The sequence below is a fragment of the Megalobrama amblycephala genome, linkage group LG16, assembly GCF_018812025.1.
Source record: "Megalobrama amblycephala isolate DHTTF-2021 linkage group LG16, ASM1881202v1, whole genome shotgun sequence".
NCBI classification, from domain to species: Eukaryota; Metazoa; Chordata; class Actinopteri; order Cypriniformes; family Xenocyprididae; genus Megalobrama; species Megalobrama amblycephala.
The window spans coordinates 38,842,325-38,855,714 of NC_063059.1; the positions used below are offsets into that span (position 1 = coordinate 38,842,325).

A 13,390-nucleotide genomic window follows, 5' to 3' on the forward strand; every position below is an offset into this window, starting at 1 on the left:
GATCTGATGATAAGAGCAAATCATTAGTAACTCTAATGAGAGCAGTCTCAGTACTATGGTACAGTCTAAATCCTGACTGGAAATCCTCACTGATACTATTTCTTTCTAAGAAGGAACATAGTTGCGATGATACTTTACTAGTATTTTTGACAGAAAAGGTAGATTTGAGATCGGCCTGTAATTGACTAATTCTCTAGGATCAAGTTGTGGTTTTTCAATAAGAGGTTTAATAATAGCCAGCTTAAAAGTTTTTGGTATGTATCCTAGTGATAAAGACGAATTAACAATAGTAAGAAGAGGATCTATGACCTCTGGAAGCATCTCTTTCAATAACTTAGTCGTTATAGGGTCTAACATACATGTTGTTGATTTTGATGATTTAACAAGTTTAGACAATTCTTCCTCTCCTAAAGCAGAAAATGAATTGAATTTTTCCTCAGGGACACCATGCACTGTCTGACACGATACTGTAGTAGACGGTTGCATGGTTATAATTTTTTCTCTAATATTATCAATCTTGCAAGTAAAGAAGTTCATAAAGTCATTACTGCTGTACTCTTTGGAAACATCAGAAGTCGAAGCTTTATTTCTTGTTAATTTAGCCACTATCAAATAAATACCTAGGGTTGTGCTTATTTTCTTCTAAACGTTTTGAAAAATAGGCAGATCTAGCAGTTTTTAAGACATTTGATGTATGGTTAATATAGCAGAATCATACATTTTAATTTTACTGTTAGATGGACAATTAAGACTCAAATCACTGAGTATCTGAAGTTAGTGCAGGTTCTCTAGTAAAGAGCAGATGTAACGTGTAGCAGCGGCTCCACCATAACAAGAATAACAATGTACAGTGAGACATTTAAGATTATTTAATAAGTCATTACTTTTACAAATAATTGGAATATAATTTCAAAAATGTATTGATATGGATATTTTGAGCAGTGAGTGGATTCTGACTAAATGAAACTCCTCTGATTGGCCATTGAGTTCAAGAGATCAAATGTTTTTTGATAGTTTAACTATTTATTATGCTGTTTGATTTCTCTCTACAGTTTGTATAATTGTGGCATATACCCATTGTACTCATGTCATTATACAAATTTGTGTCCTCATAAATCACAAAAACGCTCGTACACACACACACACACACACATCATGTTTTGTGCTCTGTGACATTTTATATCTCAATTATTTATCACACATATTGATTTGTGCTTTAAGTTTGTATTTTCTCTTTAATATTGGATTCACTGCTAAACTGATCTGATCTGAACTGAGAGAGTGAAGAGTGTGTCATTGTTCTCTACAGGTTGAATAATTGTGGAGTCACAGATGAAGGTTGTGCTGCTCTGACTTCAGCTCTGAGATCAAACCCCTCACACCTGAGAGATCTGAATCTGTCATGGAATAAAATAGGAAATTCAGTGAATCTGCTGTCTGATGTACTACAGGATCCTCACTGTAAACTGGAGATACTGTGGTAAGATCATATTTGACTCTCATGAATCACAATGTAAGGTATAGCCAATTTGAAGTGTTCAGCTTCTTTCTGCTGCTGTGAGTTCATTAATGCTTTGGGAAACAGACCGTAATATTAAGAATAGTCGTACAATCGTTTTTATGAACTTCTTAGGCTTACGATGCTTTTGGGAAACACAGCAGAGGAGCCTCATTTATAAGTGTTACACACAAAACATGTCCTGAAAGAGCCGTACGCCACTTCCTACACAAAAGATGGGATTTATAAAAACAAACTTAATGTTAACTTAACCTGCACACAAACTCTGACCCATGTGTACAAACTCTTTTACTAGAGTGAGAAAAGTAATGAAGTAAACAGAACAATTTTAAACTCTGTCTTCATTTTGATAAACACATTTACATTAATATTCCACTTTAATTAATGGCGATAAGCACCGAAAGTCATTACGCGAAGTTAAACAGAAATGATATGAATTTAGACAGTGGATGTGCAACTTTTGATCACTTTTCCTGTGACACGCTGTTTTAATGACAGTGAGGAGTGATAGGAGCACAATAATTCCTCTTTAAACTAAACTGCAGATCTCATGTTATGACTAAATATTTTAGCGAGAACAATGATCAGTGATGCACACTTACTTCAATATTATGGCAAGATTTGCACGTTTCCTCTTTAAAATACTTTGTCAGTGACGCACAGAGTCAGACAATTGTATATTTACTCTGCAATAAACAAGTAGGATCTGTTTCCACTAAAAATAGCCTATAAACCTCCTAAAAGATATGATCACATTATCAGTAAAACTGCATAAATTTGATTTGATCTGAAGTGTTTAAAACAATTAAAATACTATTTGGCCAGTGGAAATGAATGAATCTCTATTCTAAAAACTTTATCTGAGAAGTATTTTATAGCTACAATTTTGTTTTTATGGATATTTTGATATATTTATTCTAAAACATAAAGAGGATATTGGATGATTTTATCAATGTAATGTGTATGGCACAATCAGCATTTATAGTCCATATCTAATATTTTCCAATGTCTCGTACCTTTGACGGTGTTAACATGGTGTCACGTGGATGAGAATATGCATGTAAATGATATGCAGATGAGGTTATGAATAGTAAAACTAGGCGTTGTGATTTCGGGGAGGAGATGCACGTAAACACAATCTTCCTCTGACTGGGATTTATAAAGGGATGTTTGTGCAGGTTCTGGCGTACTTTCTTCTTTCTTTCATTTATTAATAAAGCCCATTTAAAAACAACCAAGGGCTGACCAAAGTGCTGTACATAATTGTCGAAAATACTCAAAACCAATTCAGTAACATTCAACCCAGCATACATTTTTCATTTTAAGCATAGATTTAAAAACAGACAAAAAAAGGTGATGTTCGGATGGAGACAGGGAGATTGTTGGCGGCAATAGCAAAAGCTCGGTCACCACAATGTTTCAGTCTGGACCTAGGGACGGATAACATTTTTAAATACCCCGACCTAAGTGGTCTCGCTGATTTGTGTGAGTGCAACAACTCAGTGAGATAGACTGACAATAGATTATTAAGTGATTTAAAAACCAAAATTAATATTTTAAATTCAACTCTGAATTTTACAGGCAACCACTGGAGAGAGATCAAGACAGGAGAGATGTGCTGAAATTTACGTGATCTCGTCAACCATAGATGAGCTGTTAATCCCATAATAAAGTGAATTACAATAGTTTAAATGGGAAATAACAAATGAATTAATTACTTTTTCAAAGTTCTTGGTTGATAAAAGGTTTCACAAGATTGAAAAAAACACCCTTTAAAGGTGCTCTAAGTGGTGTCACGCGTTTTTAGGCCAAAACATTTTTTGTCACATACAGCAAACATCTCCTCACTATCTGCTAGCTGCCTGTCCCCTGAACACACTGTCAAAAAAAAAAAAAAAAAAAAAAACGGTCTCTGTAGTCGCCACAAGCTCCAAAAACGGCAACAAAAACTTATGGAGTCAAATTAATGCCTTAAAGTTTTGCACAAAAATAAAGTTTTGCAAAAAAAAAAAAAGAATTGAGCAATAAAAAAATGAAGAATTGCAAAGGAAAAATAAGTATTTTTTGCAAACAAAAATAATAAATTGCAAAATAAAATAACGTAGGGCAAAAATAAAAATATAATCAATTACAAATATCAATGACAGCTGTAATCCTATTTTATCTTTGCCTCATATTTTCCATGCTCAAACCTACTAAATCATTTGCAACGCTCATTTTATTCTGCGTTTCAGTCAAGCGTGCGCTCACGATACCGGTTTTCCTTTGCGCTGCACTTTTCTGCGCGGTTCTCTTTATGGCACTGGTTTGTCGTGGGGGTGGAGTCAAGAAACGGGGGCACATCCCCGCGAAACACGTCATCGGCAGGAGACGCAGATCGCAAAAAACGAATGTTTAAGGACACAAAAGTGGATACAGGCAGTGAGACAGAGCGCAACGCAATATTACTATAAGAAATGCGTTGGAGGGGGTCGTAATCGGCGACAACATATGCTAAACAAACCATTAATTATTTTTAACCATGTCAAAGAATTATTTCACCGATTACGTTCCCCTCCAATGCATTTCTTATAGTAATATGACTCGTTGCGCTCTGTCTCACTGCCTGTATCCACTTTTGTGTCCTTAAACATTCGTTTTTTGGGGTCGACAGCTTATAAAAACTTAGTTGTACACCTTGTCACACAGCAGCTTTTAGGCATTGTTCTGTTTTTTTGTAATACGTCAGAAAAGACAAGAGCAGCCTCACGCAATATAAAGTCAATGGAGACGGTTGGATTGTTTTCCCCCCGGTGGGCGTGGTTTTCAGATTATAATAAATGCGCTCTGTCTCTATGCTTGATCTGTTCTGTTGCAATCTACGTCTCCTGCGGATGACGTGTTTCGCAGGGGCGTGTCCCCGTTTCTTGACTCCACCCCCACGTCAAACCAGTGCCATAAAGAGAACTGTGCAGAAAAGTGCAGCGCAAAGAAAAACCGGTCTCGTGAGCGCACGCTTGACTGAAACGCAGAATAAAATGAGCGTTGCAAATGATTTAGTAGGTTTGAGCATGAAAAATATGAGGCAAAGATAAAATAGGATTACAGCTGTCATTGATTTTTGTAATTGATTATATTTTTATTTTTGCACTACGTTATTTTATTTTGTAATTTATTATATTTGTTTGCAAAACTTATTTTTTTCCACTCAATACTTTTTTTTTTTTTTGCTTTGCAAAACTTTATTTTTGTGCAAAACTTTAAGGCATTAATTTGACTCCATAAAAACTACCTGGTGCAGCCTGGACCACGAAACATAATAAACATGCTCCTGCCAATAAACGACAAGAATGATTTTAAATGTGCGTTCATGACTGTTTCAGGAAGCACGGAGGGGAGGGGGAGGAGGAGGAGGAGGAGGAGGAGGAGGGAGGGAGGGTCTAGCTAGCCTCTGTTTTATTTGACAACACTTTGAACGTCAACAGGAATTTACTCCACCCAGGATCACGTAGAGCACCTTTAACTACTCAATTTATCTGATTGTTGAGCTTTAGACCAGAATTAAACCAGAAAACCTACATTTTTTGAACATGTAGTAACCCAAAAGACATGGTTTTATAAATCTGGAAACTTTTTTGCGTACACAGAATCTAGCTTTTTTTGCGTACATACACTTTTAGGATGAAATCTACAGAAAGTTTTATAAATGAGGCCCTGATCTGAACTGAGAGAGTGAAGAGTGTGTCATTTCTCTCTACAGGTTGAGATGTTGTGGAGTCACAGTTAAAGGTTGTGCTGCTCTGACTTCAGCTCTGAGATCAAACCCCTCACACCTGAGAGATCTGGATCTGACATGGAATAAAATAGGAAAATCAGTGAATCTGCTGTCTGATGTACTACAGGATCCTCACTGTAAACTGGAGAAACTGCGGTAAGATCATATTTGACTCTCACACATGAATCACAATGTAAAGTATATTTGAAGTGTTCAGCCTCTTTCTGCTGCTGTGAGTTCAGCTGATTGAGCTGTTTAAATGAATGAACATGAGCTGCTCCTCAGTTGAAACTTTCTGAAGTATTGTTTTTAATTTTGTAAAATCACACACACACATATCATGTTTTGTGCTCGGTTACATTTTAGATCTCAATGATTTATCACTAGAGGTGTAACGGTACACATATTCGTAGTGAAGCGTTTCTGTACAGGGCTTTCGGTTTGGTGTACTGAATGCATTACATTGAAACACTGTAGCCTAACCACTATTAACCATGAATAATCACAATAAGCTCTGCGTTTTGTTACTTTCAATAAGAAACGTCTAGGTTACTATTGTAAACCCGTTCCCTGAAGGAGGGAATGGAGACGTTACGTCGATACTGACGTAATGGGGACCCCATTACGTCAGTATCAACGTAACATCTAACGTGACTGACTGAATGGGAACAAAGTTTCATCCTTCAAATTCTGTCCACGAAATCATGAAATTCAAACAGAAAGTGCCGTTTTGACGCGCTTTAATGTGGCGTGACAGATCACTGTATAGGCATCTCAGTTCAAACGGCAAACGGCGCGAGTGAACGCGATCATCTCTTCCTCTTTAATACTAGTTACAGAATAAACTTAAATGAACATGTGAAGGTATGTTGAAAGATACAGTACAACTCACTGAAATGTGTAATATCTTGTAATCGCTCAATCAGTGTTTCAATGGCGGAAACACATAAATAAACTTGTAATGAGCTTGTAAACAATATGTCATGTAGCATTTACATCAGAAAAGCCATTCACTGTCCACAGCTTGTTAGTTCGCCAGAGAAATGAACTCTTTCGCTTAATATATGCACTGTATTAGCCTATATATTCATTATACTTTACTTAACCTGTTAGTGATGTCTTGATTATTTAATGTAGGCCTATGTTTAAATAAATCTGTCATGAAAATGCCAGCCACTGTGTATAAATTATTATATTTCAACACTGAATTGGAGTAAAATGTAATTTTATAATTAGATTTAAAAGTTAATGCAAAATCTGCCTTAAGTGCAGCTTTGTAATGAATCGTCACTCAGGCTGGGATCCATTTGCAAGCTTTATTAGAAAAGAGCGTGGTACAACAGGCAAGGTCGAACAGGGGCAAACAGGAATAGTGAGGGACAGGCAGAATCGTGGTCAGGACACATTCAATAGTTTGGGGCAGGCAGATAACACTCACAGGTCAGTAAACAATATACAGTCCAAAGGCAGGCGGCAGAGAATCGTAAATGGGTGGCAAACAGGATCAGAAACAGGAAGTCAGATAGAATAATAACGCTCAGAAATGTACACCGTGGCAATACAAGACTTCGCAATGATGTGGTGTGAATGAGAGTCTTAAATAGTCCAGTAAATGATCTACAGCTGGGTGTGGCAATTAGTCCAAGGTACGGGCTGATGGGAAATGTAGTGTATGTATGTAAGTGTTTGGGCGAGGGAATCACGGAGTTCGTCTCTGTGACAGACTCTGTGACTCTGTCTCCCACGTGGTCGAGGGGCTGGTCTCTCAGGATGGTTTAGGTGGAATTCCTCCACAAGGTTGGGGTCTAGGATATCATCTGCGTTGACCCACGAGCGCTCCTCTGGACTGTACCCCTCCCAGTCAACCAGATATTGGAGAACTCTTCCTCGACGCCTGGAGTCCAGCAGTTCACGGACCCGATAAACCTCCTCGCCTTCCACCATGATGGGTAGGGGGCCCTGGTCACCGGACACCTCCTCCCCCTCCTCGCTGGGACCATCGGCAGGCTTGAGCAGTGAGACATGGAATGTTGGAGAAATACGAAAGTGATTAGGCAAGACGGAAGGATACTGGTGTGATTTGTCATGTGATTTGAAATGGACCAACGTACCTTGGACGTAATTTTTTGCAGGGAAGCTTGAGGCGCAAGTCTCGGGTGGATAACCATACCCATTGGCCGGGATGATACTCTGGACCAGGGCGACATTGTTTTACAAATTGAGTTGAGTCCTTAATTAATGTAGACCACCAGAAGCAGTTCTGCAGAAGGTGTATTGTGGCGGTCATACCTGGATGACCGAACGAAGGTAGATTGTGAACCATCTCCAGTATGCGGCCACGGAAGTCCTCTGGGACGAAGACTTTGTCAGGTGGGCAGTCAGACGGTATTTCGTTCTGGGCGTTAGCTTGTTCCAGCTCAGTCATAATGTCCCACTGTATGGGTGCAACGACAAGAGAAGCAGGTAATACAGTTTCAGGATTTTGTGTTGTGAGCTCACCTTCAAACTGACGAGAAAGAGCATCCACTTTGACATTCTTGGAGCCTGGTTGGTAAGTGACGGTGAAATGGAAGCAAGAGAAAAACAGAGACCAGCAAGCGCGGCAGAGGCGCCGCTGGAGCAGGTGTTTGGAGACCTTGTAGTGAGGCGATTGAGCTGATGCTGGTGTGCAGCGAGCTGGCTGGCTTGGGCGGACATGGTCGCACACAGGTGGGAGAAAGCCACTGGATCTTGTACTGGCGAAGTCTTCTGTAATGAATCGTCACTCAGGCTGGGATCCATTTGCAAGCTTTATTAGAAAAGAGCGTGGTACGACAGGCAAGGTCGAACAGGGGCAAACAGGAATGGTGAGGGACAGGCAGAATCGTGGTCAGGACACATTCAATAGTTCGGGGCAGGCAGATAACACTCACAGGTCAGTAAACAATATACAGTCCAAAGGCAGGCGGCAGAGAATCGTAAACGGGTGGCAAACAGGATCAGAAACAGGCAGTCAGACAGAATAATAACGCTCAGAAATGTACACCGTGGCAATACAAGACTTCGCGATGATGTGGTGTGAATGAGAGTCTTAAATAGTCCAGTAAATGATCTACAGCTGGGTGTGGCAATTAGTCCAAGGTACGGGCTGATGGGAAATGTAGTGTCAGTATTCGGGTGAGGGCTCCCTCCGATGGACAGAGGAGGGAATCACGGAGTTCGTCTCTGTGACAAGCTTACGTGTTTGCATACAATTTGTTATTTAAGTGTTGATTATTATATTTAAAAAATAAAAAGCGATTGGATTTATAGTGTGGGCTCTGTTGTTAACCTTTAATATTATAGTAGCATAATGTTCAAGTAAGGGCTTCCTACATAGTTTATAGCATCAGCAAAGATAATTTTTTTTATCTTTAAGAAACTTTAAATATATTAAATTAAATTATAACTAGATAACTAAATTATAAACCACTGTTTAATCATGAAAAAGGCAAATTTATATTTAGTTTTCTCCCCACCTGCTGTACCGAACCCGTACTGAACCGTGAGTTTTGTGTACCGTTACACCCCTATTTATCACACATTTTGATTTGTGCTTTAAGTTTGTATTTTCTCTTTAATAATGGATTCACTGCTAAACTGATCTGATCTGAACTGAGAGAGTGAAGAGTGTGTCATTGTTCTCTACAGGTTGTATAATTGTGGAGTCACAGATGAAGGTTGTGCTGCTCTGACTTCAGCTCTGAGATCAAACCCCTCACACCTGAGAGAACTGATTCTGACTGAGAATAAAATAGGAAAATCAGTGAATCTGCTGTCTGATGTACTACAGGATCCTCACTGTAAACTGGAGATACTGTGGTAAGATCATATTTGACTCTCACACATGAATCACAATGTAAAGTATATTTGAAGTGTTCAGCCTCTTTCTGCTGCTGTGAGTTCAGCTGATTGAGTTTCAAAGTTTCAAAATTTAAAGCTTTTTAACTAGTGTTGTAGTCAAGACCACCTAAACTGAGACCAAGACCAGACTAGCACTGCTCAAATCCTTCTGAAAGATCCACATTTACTGCTTGAGAAATGTCTTATTTTTAATCAATAATTACCATTAGAATAATAAGAGACTATATAGAGCTGTTACCAATCGATTGAAATCACTAACAACAAAATTCTTCTTTACACTGCAGAGGTGGAACAGAAGTTGCATCTGAATTGGAACAATTACAAATTCATAAATAATGTTGAGATTAATGTTTTAAAAATAAAATTTTGTTCATTGAACATTTGTAAAAAAACAATATCAAGTTTGCAGTTGTGCTCGTATATGTGAAAACAGCCCTCTTTCTTGTGATATTGCTTTATTATATCATATGTTATAATATAAATATCAATATCTTTTACAAGTACTTTTTTGCAATCATTCCGGTCTTGAAATAAAATCCTGAGTCCTTTCAGTCTGAGACCAAGACAAGACCAAGATCTTCAAAAAATGGTCTTAAGACCGGCCTCGAGTACTACAACTCTAATTTTAACACAATTCTGACTTGAGGTGAAGGACAGGAAGAGTACTTGGTCGGCAGTACTTGGTCGGCAGCACATATTACAGCAATTGACTTGCTCCTAGCACAAATTACAACATCAGTGAAGTGTGGCATGGAAGTGATCAGCCTGTGGCACTGCTGAGGCACTATTGAGCCTTCAGATCATCTGTATATTGTTGGATCGACTGTTTCTCATCTTTCTCTTAAATATATACCATAGATTCAGGTCAGGCATGTTGGCTGGCCAATAAAGCACAGTAATATCATGGTCAGCAAACCACTTGGAAGTGTTTTTTGCACTGTGGGCAGGTGCTAAAGTCCTGCTGGAAAAGGAAATCAGCATCTCTATAAAGCTTGTCAGCAGATGGAAGCATAAAGTGCTCCAAAATCTCCTGGAAGATGGCTGCATTGACTTTGCACTTGATAAAACACAATGGACCAACACCAGCAGATGTCACGGCCCCCACAAATCATTACTGACTTCAGAAACTTCACACTAGACTTCAAGCAGCTTGGATTCTGTGCCTCTCCAGTCTTCCTTTAGACTCTGGAACCATGATTTCAACATGAAATGCAAAATTTACTTTTATCTGAAAAGCGGACTTTCGACCACTGTTCACTGTCCAGTTCTTTTTCTCCTTAGCCCAGGTAAGATGCTTCTGACGTTGTTTCTGTTTCAGAAGTGGCTTGGTAGTCCTTTTCCTGAAGATGTCTGAGAGTGGTGACTCTTGAGGCGCTGACTCTGGCTTCATTTGACTCATTGTGAAGCTCTCCCAAGTGTTTGAATCGGCTTTACTTGACAGTATTCTCAAGCTTGTGGTCATCCCTGTTGCTTGTGCACCTTTTGCCTACCCAATTTCTTCCTTCCAGTCAACTTTGCATTTAATATGCTTTGATACATCACTCTGTAAACAGCCACCACATTCAGTAATGACCATCTGTGACTTACTCTCTTTGTGGAGGGTGTCAATGATTGTCTCCTGGACCATTGCCATGTCAGCAGTCTTCCCCATTAGTGTGGTTTCAAAGAACAAGAGATACCCGGAATTTATACAGTAGGGATGGTCATTTAATGAAACTCAAATGTAAATATTCTAATATTTTGAGATACTGGATTTTGGACTTTCATTAGCTGTACGCTCTAATCAACAAATTTAAAAAAATAATCTTTTGAAATGTTTTACTTTACATGTAGGGAATCTAGAATATATGAAAGTTTCATTTTTTAAAATAATTTACAATAAAAAAATGAACTTTTTCACAATATTCTAATTATATGACCAGCACCTGTATATTCTGTCCCCTACACTAACCCTAAACCTACCCATCACAGAAAACATTCAGCATTTTTACATTTAAAAAAAAAAAAAGTATGTTTAAAAGTATATATAAAAAAAGTATATTTATATTTGCCCCATTGGGACTGCTGGCTGGACTCCAGAGTGTAGGTGATATCAGGTTTTACTATCCTCGTGGCAACCATTTGGTCCCCAAAATGATATATAATCCTGCACAAACACACACACACACACACACATATATCATGTTTTGTGCTCTGTGACATTTAAGATCTCAATTATTTATCACACATTTTGATTTGTGTTTTAAGTTTGTATTTTCTCTTTAATAAAGGATTCACTGCTAAACTGATCTGATCTGATCTGAACTGAGAGAGTGAAGAGTGTGTCATTGTTCTCTACAGTTTGATGTGTTGTGGAGTCACAGATGAAGGTTGTGCTGCTCTGACTTCAGCTCTGAGATCAAACCCCTCACACCTGAGAGAACTGGATTTATCTAGGAATAAAATAGGAAAATCAGTGAATCGGCTGTCTGATGTACTACAGGATCCTCACTGTAAACTGGAGAAACTGTGGTAAGATCATATTTGACTCTCACACATGAATCACAATGTAAAGTATATTTGAAGTGTTCAGCCTCTTTCTGCTGCTGTGAGTTCAGCTGATTGAGCTGTAAATGATTGAACACATGATACAGTCACATGATACTGCAGGACTGAGAGTCACACTGAAATACACACTTTCACACAATCAAGATTTCAGTCTCTTGACTTTAAACAGACTCGAGCTCAACACAACTGAGAAATGAAGAACATGCTGGATTCATTATGTTCATGTTCATCTTTCTGCATTGACACTTTCTAAAGTATTGTTTTTAATTTTGTAAAATCACACACACACACATGATCATGTTTTGTGTTCTGTGACATTTCAGATCTCAATGATTTAACACATGATAATTTTTGCTTTAAGTTTGTATTTTCTCTTTAATAATGGATTCACTGCTAAACTGATCAGGGGCCGTATTCACAAAACATCTTAAGGCTAAAAGTAGCTCCTAACTTGCCGATTTAGGAGAAACTCTTAAAAATAATGGGCGTGTCAGTTATAATTTTAGGAGTCCTAAATTTTTGCTCTAAGAGTATTTCACAAAGCATTTTAGCACTAAAACTAGCTCCTAAATCTGTGAAACGTTAGGAGTAGTCAAGAGGACTTCTAAGTCACTAAAACCAAATCATAAACAATCCTAATCCACCCCAAAACACTGAACACCATTGAGGGAATAGCAATAGAGCCTTAGGTGCTGAACTCTTTCTTCATAAATGCAATACATTTTGATTTATAGATTTTAATCTATGATGAGATGCCAAAAAAAACTTTAACAAATAAATAAATATTGTCTGATTACCTGTGGCAGTGGTTTTCATGAGTCACACTTACAAATGATTGAATAGAGTAAAAAATATAAATATATATAATAAGCGTATTTGTTGTGCTGTCCAAGGGGATTGAGGGTTCCGAGTTCTCCCCATATCCCCAGCTGAGAGTGAGGAGCGGGGTGGTGGAGAGATGCAGAAAACTGTCAATGTAACTATAGGCGAGTCGGCTCTCGTCTGTGTATATATTCCTCCTCTCGAGCTGATTAGAAAGACTGTTTGAATGTGTTTCTCCCAAACTTATAAAACATAATTTGTCGCTTGAATTCTGCAATCTCTTGAGATGCAGACATCCAAGAGGCGGACAAATAACTGTATAGTTTAATTAGTGACACTAAGCCTACATTTTAAAACCTTTATGGCAACAATATGGCAACATTTTATTTCGACTATGGCAACATTTTTATTAAAAAAATATTTATTTGAATAGGGCAATATTTCTATGATTAAATCGCTGACTCCTCCCCCATCAGCCAATCACTGTGTGTTTACTCCATAGCAACGAGGTCAACCCCGCCCTTACTGTTAGCTTAAGACTTCAGTCTATTCCTTATTAAAAGTTTGTCTCAGCAGCTTTGTGAATAGGTTTTAAGAGAAAACTCTGTAACACTTTACTTGAAGGGGTGTGCATAAGACTGACATGACACCTTCATAATCATGACACGACACGTGTCATGAATATGAAGGAGGTTTTATGAATGTTTATGACAACTGTCATTAAGTGTCATTCGCTCAGTTATGTCATTTTTAATGCAAAGATGACATTGTTTGAGATGTCCGAGTTATGACAACTTGACATAAACCAATACATCATAACCTGTCAGTGTCTTTGTCATGACAACTTGACATCATTTAGCTTTATG

The 13,390-nt window shown here is 38.2% G+C and overlaps 1 protein-coding gene across 2 annotated transcripts in view; it reads left to right on the plus strand.

Moving 5' to 3' along the window:
• Positions 1 to 13,390, plus strand: part of LOC125248570 (NACHT, LRR and PYD domains-containing protein 3-like) — a 32,940-nt gene that overhangs the window by 16,860 nt on the left and 2,690 nt on the right. For both annotated transcript variants that reach the window (XM_048160541.1, XM_048160542.1), the window contains 4 exons: positions 1,310 to 1,480; positions 5,259 to 5,429; positions 8,943 to 9,113; positions 11,496 to 11,666. In XM_048160541.1, coding sequence (XP_048016498.1) covers positions 1,310 to 1,480; positions 5,259 to 5,429; positions 8,943 to 9,113; positions 11,496 to 11,666 — 684 coding nt within the window. The remainder of the gene's footprint in view (positions 1 to 1,309; positions 1,481 to 5,258; positions 5,430 to 8,942; positions 9,114 to 11,495; positions 11,667 to 13,390) is intronic.